Source organism: Larimichthys crocea, chromosome VIII (assembly GCF_000972845.2).
Source record: "Larimichthys crocea isolate SSNF chromosome VIII, L_crocea_2.0, whole genome shotgun sequence".
Taxonomy (NCBI): Eukaryota; Metazoa; Chordata; class Actinopteri; family Sciaenidae; genus Larimichthys; species Larimichthys crocea.
Genome location: NC_040018.1, coordinates 21245874 through 21261635, shown reverse-complemented (window position 1 = coordinate 21261635; position 15762 = coordinate 21245874). Strand labels below are relative to the sequence as shown.

Sequence of the window (15762 nt, the reverse complement as noted above, 5' to 3'; positions counted from 1 at the left end):
AGTAACGAGCCAGGGAGCCCAGTCTCTCAGGGACTCTCTCACCGCAGTGTACCGATGTGCCTAATATTCAGTGAAGTACCTATGAAATGCAGTGAAGTGCAAACAACTGATTAACCCAACAGTGAGAAACAATATGTAGCCCCCCACAACAATCAACCACCTCGACCCCCTTCTTCAAACCAATCTCTACCCCTACGTTCTTCCTTTCCTAGTTCCTGTCTCTTCCCTCCTATTCCCTCCTCTCTCGCTATACCTCTCACCTTCCCTGGGGATTCAGATGGATATCCTGAGGCTCTGATTAAAGCCCCTACCTGAGAGGGCGTCTTGGTTTGTGGTGAAAGGAATAGGGTGGTGGAGGGGGCAGTGAGGAGCCTGGGCACTATAGAGCAGCTTCTCCTTCTTAGGGACCCGCAAGCGTAATTCAATCACACCTCGATAATTCCCCTGATGTGAGAGTCGAATCCCCCTCACACACATCAAGTACAGATAGACACTGCAAGCTCTCGCTCATCCCAGATTGAGGGTCTCCTCCTGGGTGGGCTTAAGAGCCCACTACTGGGTACATTTTACCTGTGTCGTTTGAAGAGGCCATTATTTTAATTGAAAAAGTTACCCGCCCGCCAAAGGCAAAACGATAGAAGACGGGGGGAGAAAAAAAAACAGGGGAGAGAATTAAAACAAAAACACCAGATGGTGATATACATGGTAAAAATGATTGTTTATACTTACTGTTTGATTATATGTGATAATGAGAGTGGGATTCCTCAAGGCAATTAGTGTCTGCGGCAGCCATATTGTGAGAGGACAGGGGAAGGACGGCACGGGCTGTTATGAAGGAGCGCTTATCAAATATCTCCGCCGGGGTGATTAGTGTAATAAGACACTGCAAGGTGAGATAGGCCACTCACGCTCTTTTAGTATGGCTGTGTGTGTGTGGGAGTGTGTGTAGGTGAGTGAGCAAGAAAAAGAGGCTGAGAGGGAGTCTGAGAAAGTATGAGTGACGTGTTCCATCTGTTTCCATCTCTGTGTGTGTCTGCATGTCTGAATGTATGTCTTAATGTATACCGTATCTCCATGTGCTCCAGCTTGTGCATGTATGTGTGTGTGTAAGTGTGATACAATTCCTATGTAAATGTAGGTTCCCATGCCAGGCTGGCTGCCCCAGGGGCTTTAGCCTATGGCAGAGGGCAGATTGGGGGCACTTACCCCTGGCAGAGTCTTCTGTTCATGGAGGGCGCTCTGGGCCTTCAGTGCTGACTCTCTGGCACAGTATGTTAGAAAGGCACATCCTACAGTATCAGGGAGACAGGAGAGAGATAGGCTTATTCCACTGGATAATGGCTTGACAACTACACAACCTCATTTATAATAGAAAGATGAAAAAGCATTACAGTGACAGAGAATGTATGGCTGTGTTTAAAGAGTACATTTATGGTATGTTGTGCTTTTTAGGATGTTAAATAGTCTTATGGACTTAATAGACCACAAAACACACAAAAAAACATTATGATGATCTAGAGATTTCAGCATTTAGTACCCATCAAATACAATGTCTGCGATGAAAAAATACCGATTGTAAAAGGTGAGAGCAAAAGCCATAGCAGATTAAAAAAAGATCAACTTTAGCTTTCTCCATCATCTTTATGTATGCCTCTTTAGACTGCACAAAGTGAACTCTCAAATACAGATCTTGATATTCATTGGATAGCTCTACCATCAAAGTTCATTCTAAATTCACCATGTGAAGCCAGCCTAACACCTAACACCAGCAATATTTGTTTGGAGATCAAGCATTGCTACAGTCGACTTTCAGAAACCACATTGTAACCTTTCAAATGGACCCAGAGGTTTGTGATTTCACTGAGGTAATTCCAATCTACCCAAGCTATAATGTAAGATTTACTGGAGTTTTACAAGCTATTGCCAAAAACATGTATTATGGAATTCATATACTCCGCTGACAATTGGAATCTGTCTTTCTGAAGTTAATAGCTCTATACCCTCAGAGAAAATAACATGCTGGTTGAGAAATAAGATTCAAATTTTACACATTTTTTTTCAAGATCTGACAACCCCTACAGATCAGAATTACCAAGCACATGCATATGTTCACTGTTTATGGGAATAAAAGCTTTTTCCATTGTCATCTGTCATTTTTAGTAAAATAAACGAAGCAAAATGAAACAGACAAAACAACAAACATGTTCGACATAGCTAGTGCGTTCCTGGATATAAAGTTTAAAGGGAGTTTTGATAGAAAATGCTTACATCACCCGAGATAGGGTGTTATTTTATTTTTTTTACAAAAAAAAAAAATATATATATACATATATATACATATATATATGCTTTCTGATGAATGATCACTTTCATAGTTATTGAACTGAGCAAAGGTGGAAAAGGTCAAACAGTGCGCATATTGTAGCTGCCAAGTAATCTATCTGGTGATAAGCTCAAACTGAACCCTCACACATCTCTAGAGACTTTTCTTTAAGTTGGAAAATTCAGGAAAACAGAATGAATATGCATCAGTAAATAAGTCCCTAACAAAAATGTGACAGCTTTCATTAAAGGGTGAGTGCTTGCTGTGTTACGCACTTGGCAGAGCTGACAGTGGGTGACCCCGTTCAGAAGAGGTTTTGCACTATGCAGCATAATTTCCCATTACTACATGTCACACCTGCTGCCAAGGATTCCCATGGGAGAAAAGACACACACACTCACACACACACTCACACACACTCACACATACAGATAATACCCGGCATGCAGCACATAGCACCCATCACCCCCGAAAACCCAGCAACACACTCTGGCGTCTGGCCAAGAGAGCTCCCTTTCACGACAACCTTCACCCACCTCCACAACTAGGCAGTTACTCAAGAGGAAAAATCACCTAAACGACACTGATGAAACAGCATGCCACACAGCAAAGCAGAAAAGTTTGGGAGCCTGGGGAAACACTCTTCATCCTTTGTGACATTACAAAACTGTGGGACATGAGCCGAGGCCTCCCGGGGGGCATGTCCTAGCAAAGGCTTATGGGAATTGTAGGCTGTTGCTGACACGCTTCTGCCACTCTTCTGGTATTTTTCACCTTGCTGCTTTGCTGCATGTTTCCCTGAAGTTTAGCACACATTTTGACAAGATTTCATCATATGATTTAATGTAGTATGAGTTTCAAAATGTCTTATGAAACTCTGACATCAGTGATGGTGTTTTTATTTGTTTGTTTGTTTTTTTCTCGACAATGTTCACCGGTGACATTTTATTTGACCATTTTCCTTTCTAAAGAGTAGCTTGGACTGCCAGGTCCTTCGATAAAAGAGAAACTGCAAGAAAAACAATCAAACTCTGGGGTGAAATTATTTTATGAATTCATAATATATATATATTTTTTTTTCAACTTTTCACTTTTTAATGTTTTATACTCACTTTAAAATGTGTTTAGTTTCAATGATAGAATCAGAATCAAAAATACTTTGTTGATCCCCAGGGAGGAAATCTGGTTATGTTACATCTACTCCGATTCTAGAATAAGCATAGATAAATTATCAGAAAAATAAAGAAAGAAGAATTATGTAGAAATATGGCCATTATACTACAATATAAAATAACAATATACAGTATGTAGAAAAATGTAAACTAAACTACAGTATATAATAACAGTCTAAAGAAATTGTGAGAAATTGGATCTATAAATGAATGTGTTAAAATGAATAGATAAGAATAATATACATTTACACATTACACGTACTATTATTGTTCTGTATTACATTGCTCATTATACAATCACAACTATAGTTAAGTTTAAGAATAAGAATTTATATACAAAACATGTGATCAGTTTATAAAGATGCCATACAGACCCAGCAGTTTATAAAGTAATTAAAATCAGTTCCATTTCAACTGACTACAACAATAAATGAGAACGTCCATGTTAATGCATCAATAAATATTTATTTTACTTTGGGAACATTTTTAATGTAGAACTTTTAATCGTTATGGAGTAGTTTATAGGGTCATACTTGATTGATCTGTGGTTTTTCCACCACTGTCCAGTTTTTCCAGGAGCATGTATAAAGCCAGTGAAACTGCATATGAAACAATTGACCGTCCTCCCCCAACTGCAGATTTATCTATTGCTTCAAGAAAAAATAGCATTTGATATTATGACTTGTTAAACTGGGTTTTTTTGTGCCATGTAGCCTTTAATATTCAGGCCAGCTGCGTGGCTGCCTCAGCTTCCTTGCGGTGGTGGAAAATCGACAGGACTTTAGCTTCATATCCAACAGTGCTGGCTCAGGGGACATCTTAAGCCCAAAGGAGTCAGTGATTGAAAAAGCCAGTTGTGGAACAGATGAGCATTCAGCTTGGAGAACATGAGGAGAGGCACAATGATACTGTTTAAGGGGAGGTAACAAGGATGTAGCAGCTGGTAGCAGGTTAGGGCTGTCAGTTTAAAATTTCAAATTGACTAATTGGCATGGGATTACACTCGTGTAAGTTATCTCAGAATGTTGTCCTCTTGTTATTATATGAAATCATGTAAATGAACCCCTCAAAATCATACCACTTTCAATGGTCTGTGGTAATGCTGATTTAGAGTGTACAAAATTACCACAGACAAAACAAAACAACAAAAGTTATGTTTACTGTGATGTACACTAACTCAGGAAACTGAAGCGACTCTTTTTTTAGTCTTTCAAGTCATGTAAGTCTTAGCAGTAATGTACAGTACAGATTATTTGTAGTAAAATGGAAGAAAAAACGTAAAAAACCTTTAACCTTTTATAAATTAACCAAATATTAACGAAAGACTGGAGGAAATAGGTTGTATTAAATAGAAGAGCAGGAGAACATGGATGAGTTTCTGAAATAAAGAGTAAACTCTGGTGGTGGTTCAACAGAAGGACTCGTGCCCTCCTGTGATGAACAGGTTAAGTGGGGTGAAAATAATACTTTGGTAATCAAAGACAATTTACTACACTGTAATTTCAGTGAGCGACAGAAGTAAAAAAAATATATTTAAGGCAAATGAAAAAGTAAACCCTGCAAACTAGTTCAAAGAGAAAGGAGGAACTGCGTTTGCTAGACACATTTCAGGTAATTACTTAAAGAACTTTCCCCTCTGTAACGCTTCTTCTAACTGTTTGTTTTAAAATGGAAATTAGTATGTGCGCACAATTGCATGCATCCAGGCATTAAGAGTAAATTATGCTTTTTTAAGGCATCAGATACCTGTAATTGAAATAACTCCAGAACAAATTTGTATAAAATTTCAATTCATTAGCACAGAATTCATGACTCATGAGCAATTTGCTCTCCTTCAGTCTCCTCACACATCTGAACCAAGAATGTTCATTAAAGTGGAAAAAGAATGCAAATTAATTTTCAAAAACGCAAAAAGAAAATTATGTAAAACAACTGGATGCCGCTGCCTGTGACAGCCTGACCCTCTCATGGGTACTGAGACAAATCTGATGTGAGGATTCATACACCGCTTCATGTTTCTGTGTTAACCACACTATTACCTGCAGAGCGTCTTTCTATCTTTTAGTCGTTCCATCCATCTATATTCGGAGCCGAGGCGTTTAGAGTGGTTAGCTGTCTAGTTCACACACAGCCCCCTTTCTAATGATCAAAGAGGTCACCTGTAGACTTAAGCTACACCTGTCACTCAACTTATACGAACTGTCAATCACTGTCCAACACTTCGTCTACAACACTCTTACTGTAGATACAACCCAGTACAAGCATGGATCTGTAACTCCTTGTGGCCATTTCATAAAGTGTCAAAACTATTTTTTTTTTCTAAAAAAGCAACAGAATTATTGAATTATATTTTTTAGAGAAAACCACAAAACTGTCTACACATTGAAAAGACACTTTCAAGGATTTGTTGTTGCATTGTATGAGTCATTTGCAATTAGATATTAGTGCCCTACTGTGGTTTGCTTTTGACATTTTAATGCCTGTGAGGGGTTTTTATGTCAATTTGGCAGGCTATTTATAGCCAATTACACTGCATGGACCTACCGAGGAGAGGAGAATGGATGAGGATATTTAACAACTCTTTGTATCTCTTCCTCCTGGCTGTGTGGTGCAGCTCAAAGTCCCTCCTCTCAGCATCAGAGACGGATTGATAGATAACGCTACTCAAGCAAAAGATTTGCCCCCCACTAACATTCAGCATGTCTGAACAATGCATGCGTTCTGGCACTGACACTAAGTATTATGATAATGTAGTGCTCAGCGAAATGATGGATGTTAAACAGCACGACCTGGCTGCACCACACACTGACGAGCACCATGCCCGCCAATAGTGTCAAGTCATCCCACGCGTTGTATAAGGCTCCCTGACGACACAAACTATCAAACCGACATTAAAGGCAACAGTGTCTAACAACTACGAAGCAGGATATAATCATCTGTTAAAAGACACAGATGAAAAAATGCCTTTTGAATAGAAATAAAAGCAACACTAATCTACTGAAGTGTGAGAAGTGCCAGAAAATACAAAATCTAAAATCCCCCAGATATTCAGAGTAAGTCCCTAGAGATACCCTAAATGCCCAAAGTAAGAATTCTCAAAGCACAAAACATCTGCTCAAAGTGATGCAGTACAATCCACATGAATTAGTCATGAGCAAACATGACATATTTTGATCTGCCCTTAAATCCATAATTATGGTGCAATTCCGTGTCACAGGAGTCGGGCTGTGAATAAAGTTAGTGCTGCAAATCATCCATTAGGTACGGTTTACTAACTGATGCCAAAAGCCATATACATCATCTATCCAAAACAAATCAAATCGTTTTCAACCACAGACTAAGCTCAAAGAAGGATTTCAAAGTAGAAGTCAAACTAAATTTATGGCACTGCGCTAAATCTTTATGAACTTCATGTTTTTAGGGATCATGAATCCAAGCTGATTATGTTCTCCTCCACTCCCCTGCTGCTCTGCTGGGAGAAATGTTTGTGTTACTGTTTATGATAAAAATGTGGATTGAATTTGTGACAATGTTACAATACTGGGAGCCTCCTGGACTTTGACATTACATTAAGCCACTATCCATTGGCATTTTGTGCATTTTTGTGAACCAAGCAGACCACAAACTACTCTTTAAACACTGTGCGATACATTTACTGTTGACAAACGATTTGTGAACAACCTTATAATGTATCAAGGCAGCGGAAATGACTAAACTCTACAGTATACTACCGTCTTGTGGATAATAGTTACACAGCTACAACACTTGTCTGTGTAGATTAATACCATCATCCAGGCAATACAACATCAGGTTGAAATGAGACTATTCACTGCACTCTTAATTGTAGGGATCTGTGAAGTGTGTAAAAAATGTTTCTACACTTAGCCAAGGGATTTCTACTGGGTGACAATGAATCTGAGAATCTGTTACGTGACTCTAGCATCTATCATCTACCTTCATGTGACATCTTAATATCAACGACCCATAGAGATTAAAATGTCTAGGCCAGATAGAAAGGTTGAAACCCTTTGGGAGAAGAACATTTTATATCAAACATTTTATATAAAACTAAAACTATAAATCTACAGGCCAATGGATTATTGAATTCCTAATTTACTACTTGTACAGTAGGTTCATTATTGTCCAATCAGTGTGTACAAATATGATGTTTTACTGTATTAGTGTGATGGACCACCACAAAACAAAAATTTATTTCACTGTTGAGAGATCTTCTTTAAACCTGATATAACTCTCTCTTATTTGACCCTTGGCAGCATCGGAAAACAAACTGTGAACACAACATATTATCACTCCTTAAGTTGATTTGGCAAACTTGCATACACGGAGCATTAGCATTCATTTAGAGTCACATTTCTGGCGTTTCTAGTCACTTGGTGAATGTAAGTTCACTGAAGACAGCTGCCTGCTGTATCCCAATATCAACACTATAAGAGCAGTGAAACTGAAGCAAAATAGTAAAGTTGGAGCCCAGGAAACCAAAACACTGAAATGTACTAAATGCTCTAAAAATAATTTTCCGTGGGTTCTTCACTACGTACAACTCATTTAACAAACAAGGAGTAATGTGATTTTATTCACTTCAAACAATGTATTTAACTGACATCTTTAATTAAATAAATTAATAAAGTCAACAGAATCTTTATCCCAGAGAAACCGGATGAACCTGTGAGCGTTAAGCCTTGATCCAGCTGGGAATTGTAACAAGCTATGCTCTCCAACGACAATGCAACTGTTCCCTAATTGTGCAGCTTTAAATATCTTAATATTATAAACCTAAAATTATTTCTTCACAAAAAAAGAGAGCACATGCATACTATAAGAAATAACACTTTTACACAAATATACAGTAAACTTCAGTGTCAGGCTTAATTACAGCAGGTAAATGAGGAGGAAAAATATTTAACAGTACAGCAACACCCAGTTTTCCTTTCTTCTTTTTTAGTGTTATTTGTATTATCATTTTCATTATTTTTAATGTTGTTGTTATTGTTAAAAAGGACTTATATACGACTTGGTACTTTAGCATTGCATTGCAAACAATTACAATTCACCTTAATTCATTCTGTGTGATGTTATTTTGTGAGGACTTGAGAGGAGATTGTTTGTCAACTTAAATCACAATTTAATTTAAAAGTTAGACGTCTGATTACATAGAGGACTGCTGTACTGACCTTAGTGTGTTGTTTTCCACAGAATTCAGTTTGAGCAAACTTAGCGAAGCATTTTGAAGGACTTTCACAGTTAAGTAAGTAATTAATTTTACCTTCAGTTCCCCTATAAAAGCTTCTCTCAGTTTCAGAATGGGCTTTCAGTCAGTGTAAACTGCTTTTCTTGAGTGACAGAGCTGATGATACACTATACCTACTTCTGTTTTGTCAAACGACACTAATCCCATTTTCCTGCTCTTGTACTGTCTTGCTTCAATCCACAGGTATCACGCATCGACGCAGCAGGAGGCATGAACATGCTTTAGGTGAGTGGCCAATAAGAAAAACTCATCCATATAATGCATTGGTGAAATCTTATTAAAAGTGCATGCTTGTGCTCCCAAAGTGACTTTGAATGTCATGCGGGATGAAGTGGGCATAATGCATACATCAGAGTGGCCTTGGTGGAGGATGATTTGAACGGGCATACAGCCCTGGCTTTGGAACAGGATTATCCTTCCCGAGGCAACCATCCTCTAGAGTGTTGACATTCAGGGATGGTCGAGGACAGGCGTAAACAACACGAACATCAGAAATATTGTTTTAATCGATCATTGGGCTACAAAGAGGAACGCCGGAAAGAGGAGGAGCAGGTTAAGCACCAGCGACTGATAGCTGGAGGAACAGGTGGTGCATGGAGACCTTCAGGGCTGCACACACAAGAAAGCAACGCTGAGCCCACACTCATTTCTCCCACAAGAGCGCTTGACTTGTGCTGATCAATAAGATCATGAACTGTAGCCACTGACTTACATATCATACATAATTTGCCTGCCTTGTGAATATATTATTTTTACTGGGAGTGAACTGATTGTGAACTCAGTGTGTGTATATGTGAACTGTTAGTGTGTGTGTGTGCGTGTGTGCGTGCGTGTGATTTAAAATTGCCTTAAATGTAACATAATTAACAATTATCTACAAGCAGTGTAGCAGTGTCGTAATAATATTGTTAGAGCATCTTAGTAAACTGATAATAAACTGTAGGTCTGTTTGTGATGACATAGATAATACTGGAAGTGTGACCTTATTTTGAATTTTGATGCCTAATAAAATAAATGTTTAAAAAAACTACTAAATAGAGACTTTAAAAAAAAAATCACAAATTCACAATAATAATGTCTTCCCTTTACATTTGGATGATTATTAGATTTCCTTTAGCCACAGCCAAATAAGACAAAACACTAATGCAATGTAAAGCTTGTAATGAAAAATAAAGTCACTGCCTTTGAAAATTTGGTCATTATAATTACAGTACAATTCTTATTCCGTTATACTTGTTTCTACATCAAATGTACAAATATACAATAGTACGTAAGTTGTGTTTAAACCCGAGTTTGACTTTTGAATTTTGGACTTGGTCAGAATTTCTTGTAACTCAAACACCCTCCAAACCTATCCGTACTCTGGCATTCATTATTAGAACTAGCATTAGAAGTGATCGATTCCTGATTTCCCGTGGCCTGACTAATTACTAAGTGAATACTGATCCCGCTCGCTTTTGGACAATGAGGAGGAGGAGGAGGAGGAGGAGTGGTGGCGGGGTGAGAACAGAGAGAAGACGATGCATGCTGGATCTCAGCCTCTACTATTATCCTGCTTTGTACTTCCTGACTGCAACCCGCCCACGGAGCAGCACAACAATACAGCTGCCATGTAAATAGTATTTTGCACAGCTAATGACGTCCGAAAAGTAGGGTACATAATAGCCTGCTGAAAGGTCAAAGCAGCATGCCAGCACCACCTTAATCACCCATGCTGATTGCCTGATAATGGTTAGTATTTTCCGATCCCCTGAAAGCATTTTCTCTCTCTCTCTCTGACAGTATGCAGCAAATGGACTAAAAAAAAAACAAAACAGGCAAAACAGGGTTTTTTTTGTTTGTTTTTTTTTAGTTGTGAAGAAATTTCTGCAGCTACACATGCGAGCATCGAGCGCCTGCCTGTCCCGCCCCCTTAACTGGGATGCTCAGCACATGATAGTCAATGTAAACACACAAAGGCGTTTTCAGCTGTAGTATTCACGTGGATTGGCTGGACGCGGTAACAATTAACCCTGCACTCGCAAGCCATTCACATCCACGTGTTCTCCCTCTCACGCCTCATATATTTGTGTGTGTGTGTGTGTATGTGTGTGTGTGTGTATGTGTGTGAAGGCTCCACGGAGCTCCCCCTCTCTGTCCCAAACATCTGCAAATTAACACACTTTTCATGCTCTCTGGCCCAAAAAAAAAAAAAAAAAAAAAAAAAAAAAAACTGAATAGGGGATAGGCTCTTTTAATTCCTCTCGGCCTCTCTCCATATGAGGAGCGCAAAAGTGAAGATACCAAAATAACCAACCTTTATGCATTCCCGTAAACCTGTCTTTCAGTACAGTGAGTTCGTATATCTTTCCGAATTCCTCAAACAGGGGTTTCAGGTCTTTTTCCTCCAGGTTTCTGGGAATCTGCCCGATGAAAAGCTTGATGGCGTCGTGGTCCTTCATTGGAATGGTGTTCTGGCCGATGGTAAGCCCGTTCATCCTGCCGGCGCTGTTCGTGGTGCTGAATCCATTCTCTTGCTGCACTCCGTTTGCAGTGACTGTAGCCATCTTTCCTCAATGGGCCGGCGAGCTGCACTCTCTCTCTCTCTCTCTCTCCCTCTCTCTCTCCTCTCTCTCTTGCTCTCCTTCTCCCTCTCTCTCTCTGTAGTCAACTGCACAGTGCACACTCCCCCTCCCTCCGTTATATCTTCCTCTCCCCACTCTCCTCCTCTGGTTTTTCCCTCCCTTACTCTCTCCTCTTCCTTTACAGCCTCTTGTTTGGAATCAGCCTTATTTATTTTTTTCTTAATGTTTTCATCCTCCACCTCACCCCCCCCCCCCCCCCCCCCCCCCCCAATACCACCCAAGTGCCACTCAGCCCGTGACGTCACACCATACTCTTATGGACAGACCCCGCCCACTGTCTAATTTGCATAATGAGCGCGGCCCAGGCCAATGGGAGAGCAGGATGGCCGAGGGCCCCACAGGGCAGAGTAAGAGTGCAAACATTTGTGTTGAGTGGAAAGCTTGGTACATTTAAACGGTGCAAAGGCAGCAGTTATGCCACTTGCACTACCTTTGTCAGGTCATTTAGTTTTGTTTTAGCAACAAGGCACAATTGGGGTTGGTTTGAGGGGAACAGTAGCTTTGTAATGGCAGCTCATCTAATTGTGCCTTACTGAAACTCACTGTGATACTGTACATCTTTAGTTTTAGATGTGTAAAATAATCTGGATGAAGAACCTTGCGTTTATTTTTGCTTATTTATAATTTCAGGAAATCATTTTCTATTCTGGGAACAGAGGGTTTATGGTATATATTACTAATGAACCATGTCCTAATAACACTTCTGGTCTGCTAAACCCAGATGTTTTGCTTCTGTTTTTTTTAATCCTCTCAGGTAGATGATTGCTTTGATCTGGCACGCTGAGTATAAAAAGTCCCTGTCAGATGTTTAGAAAGAAAACCAGCAGGGCTGTAAGTCCCATAGACCAGTCATGAAAGACACTGCTGTGAAACCTTGTAGAAATGTTCTCTACAGCAGCGATTCTCAATCCTGGTCCTCAGGAGCCAAGGTCCCGCTGGTTTTCATTCTAACCATCTAACAGGGCCTATTTTACACCTGGGATGCCAGGTGAATGCTATTAACTATCCAGGAGGCTAGAAAACCAACAGAGCTGTGAGTCCTGAGGTTACTGAGAACCACTGCTTCATGGTACTGTGCTCAACTTGTCTAATGTATGATATATTTCATGGTATATAATAGAGCCCTTTTGAGTATAAATACCTAATAATTCCCACCCACAGTCACAGGGAAATCAGAGTGCAATATCAGCCAATGGACAATGATCCTATCATAACCCACATATGTTTGGGCAGGATGATATCCTGATAAGAGCTGAATGTCAAAACTGTGTAAGGTTATCGGTAAACTATGAAAGATTCAGACAATGGCCAGCATCTTTTTCACATTGGCTCTTAGTCTTCATGTGTGTTTAGATCTTTCTTGTGTTTTTCTCTAGCATAGCAGCAGGAATGTTGTAAGCTCACTGGTTCATCAGTGGTTTCAAACCTCAAGTGCTTTCATTTAGGAGGACGATTTGGAAAGAAAAGACAAGCTTGGTCAGGTGCTTGGATCAAAAGCATATTTGGGTGAATAATTAAAAAGATGGAATGCAACACGCAGCAGCCTTTGGAGTGTTGCACTATTTAAAAACAAAGGTGCGTGCGCTGTGTGAATATATGAGAAAAGGAGAAAGTAAAACTGTAGCTTGAAATGATGTGGGCTCAAACCTCATGATTCAGAGCTGCCGTGTGTCACTGTCCGTGGTGCTGAATCAACGCTGCCATTCAGAGACCGTGAAATAGATTGTTGGAGCTTGAATTTTAACAGTACATGTTTGCACTACGAATTTTCCACACCCTCTATCTATCTGCTGTACATAACTTCCAAACCAGCCTGTCCTTTATTTCACACAGGGAATGATGCATTCAACGCCACTCTCTTCAGAATAGTTTTGTTATTCATGCAAGTGAGTATGTGCACTGACAGTGTTGTACTACTCGTGCTGCAACACAGTGTATTCTGTACACAGAAAGGTCTAATTAGTGCAGATGGGAATATAACATCAATACAAGGGCAGTCCAGCTCATACTGATATGAGTAATTATGCCTGATAGGACAGCATTTATGTGGATCATATGATGCATCAATAATCAATTGTACTGTATGTGGCGAACGTGTCATGAGAATTGCTAATAAGGTGTGCATGATGGAATACAAACTAATAAGATCTCCCTTGTTTAAGTGTCTTTGAGGAAGACATAGGTCATGTGTCTCCGACACTTCCAGAGGTGTTGTTCTGTAACTGAGCCTGACCTCTGATCTCCTTGTGGAATGCAGCAAATAGAGAGGCTTCTTATGGGATCAGAGAAGGATCACAAAAAACCCAACATGCTTAACCTCTGTTAGGTCAGAATTAATTGGCTAGTAAAAAGATGTAATAACATAATAGTGTTATGTTGCTTCTATCTATCTACCTATATATTTATGTATCTATCTATGTATCTATCTATGTATCTATCTATGTATCTATCAATCAATCAGTCTATCTATCTATCTATCTATCTATCTATCTATCTATCTATCTATCTATCTATCCCCATCATCGTCATCATTTTTTATCAGAATATCAGTCATACATAGACAACAGGGTGGCCACCTTTTTCAAAAAATATCTTACAGTACGATAAACACATATATTTGTAGTGGGTCACCCCACTGGGAAGTGTCACAGTGTACCCAATGAACTTTTTAGTCACTAGGTAGTAGAGTAGTCAGTTTTGATGGATTGTGCAGTTCACTTTGCAGGCCTGTGTGTGTGTGTGTGTGTGTGTGTGTGTGTGTGTGTGTGTTCACCCCTGATGTCTGTCAGAATGAACAGTCTTTGGGGATACCAGTATTCTGAGAGCAACTAACAGTAACATCTGGCACTGCACCGGCTTTGTTATGAATATTTATTTATTTTCTATTTAATCATGTCTTTGTAGACCATCTCAAAAAAAATCCTGCAGTTTTTTTGGGTTTTTTTTTTTTTGCTCTGAATGGGGATCAAAAACACAACGGGTCTCCCTTGTCAATACCATCAGGGCCATTCTTTCCTACAAAGACACACCTAATTTAGCATCAGTGCTGCTTATTGGCTTTGTGATTTTTGTTTCCTTGTTTTTGTCATTTCTCTGTGGGATAGTTTGCCTGCACAGCTGTGAAGACTTGGAAACTGCCTGGCAGGAGGAAATGCAGGTACTGCATGATCTCTTCAATTATGCCTGTGTGTAAGCATCCTCTTTGTTCGAACACAGGCAAGCGTATCAGAAAGGTTGACAGGGTTCTTCTTCTTGTCTGTGCCAAGCTCAGCACCTGCATGGTTGCACAGGGCACCTCTGCCGATTGCTCTTCTTTCAGACAAAAGAGCAGCCAGACTAGTTCCAGCTGTGTTTGTGAAGTGGGTATGAACTTGCAAGAAAAGCAACACAGAGGAAAAGACGTCCCTCAAGGAGCTTGCTAACCTAGAGACACGTTTCACTCAAATTATTTCTGGATAGAAACTGGATTTGCCCATTAGCAATCAACGAGGATTTCTCTTTTATTAAGCCAACTACAATTGGAATAGAGGGTGTAGCGTACTGAACATGGTAAATATGTCAGCAAAATAATTTCAAGACTAATGCAAAAAATATTTACCACAAGTATTTCACACAGTACAACTTCTATTTTCCAATCCTGAGTGACTGCCATTTCTGTTTTTATCAGCAAAATTATTCACACCACTGTCAAGGTGACTTGTTGCAATGTCACAGACACACCACTTGAAACAGGTACCAAAAATATAGTCCCTTGAAGGAGCAAAATCAGTGACATAAGTCATGCATTGTGTATAACAGCTTGGTGTCATGCACAATTCCTTTATACTGTGTGTTCATTATCCCATTAAACTGGATATATGGAGGGGGCCAGGTGGAACGTAGTCATGCATGAACATTTTTCACTGTCTGTTTTGTAGAGTGAGTCCAAAAGAAGAGCAACCATTGATATTCATGGCACAGCCAGTATGAGGTGTGACAGTCTTTTTTGTGAATCTGTGAGTGTATATGGTAATACCAGAGCAGCCTCAAACCTCAACTGCAGTCTCTGCCTGAGGGAGGGGTGCACTGTTCCCCCCACACAGGCTCTGTGAGATAAAGAACCACTCACTCAGAAGCCATAATTTTCTCTGAAAACACAATTTCTTGCCAGTTCATTTGCTTCTGTGCTGTAGGGAAAATGCAGGAGTGATTGTCGGTCTAGCCTGAACAATGTTTTTGATAAATTAAGTTTTGCTCATTTTTATTTTGAAAAGGTAAATTACATCTCTATTTTCCCTTTATGGGTAATGTTTCGCCTATGCTGTTGTTGATGTACTGTTGAATGACAAGCAGGCATCTGGCTGCATGTTTAAGTTCACTAGTGACGCAATAAAT

General features: G+C 39.7%; 1 protein-coding gene across 11 annotated transcripts in view; it reads right to left on the bottom strand.

Moving 5' to 3' along the window:
- celf6 (CUGBP Elav-like family member 6) overlaps positions 1-11462 on the bottom strand; it is a 141549-nt gene extending 130087 nt beyond the window's left edge. For all 11 annotated transcript variants that reach the window (XR_002042246.2, XM_019263786.2, XM_019263789.2 and 8 more), the window contains exons 1-2: positions 11061-11462; positions 1207-1289 (exon numbers count right to left, since the gene is read on the bottom strand). Coding sequence is in view for 10 of the 11 variants with exons in the window: in XM_019263786.2 (XP_019119331.1) it covers positions 1207-1289; positions 11061-11310 (333 nt within the window). In the remaining variant the exon portion in view is untranslated. The remainder of the gene's footprint in view (positions 1-1206; positions 1290-11060) is intronic.
- Between the last annotated feature and the right edge of the window lie 4300 nt (positions 11463-15762).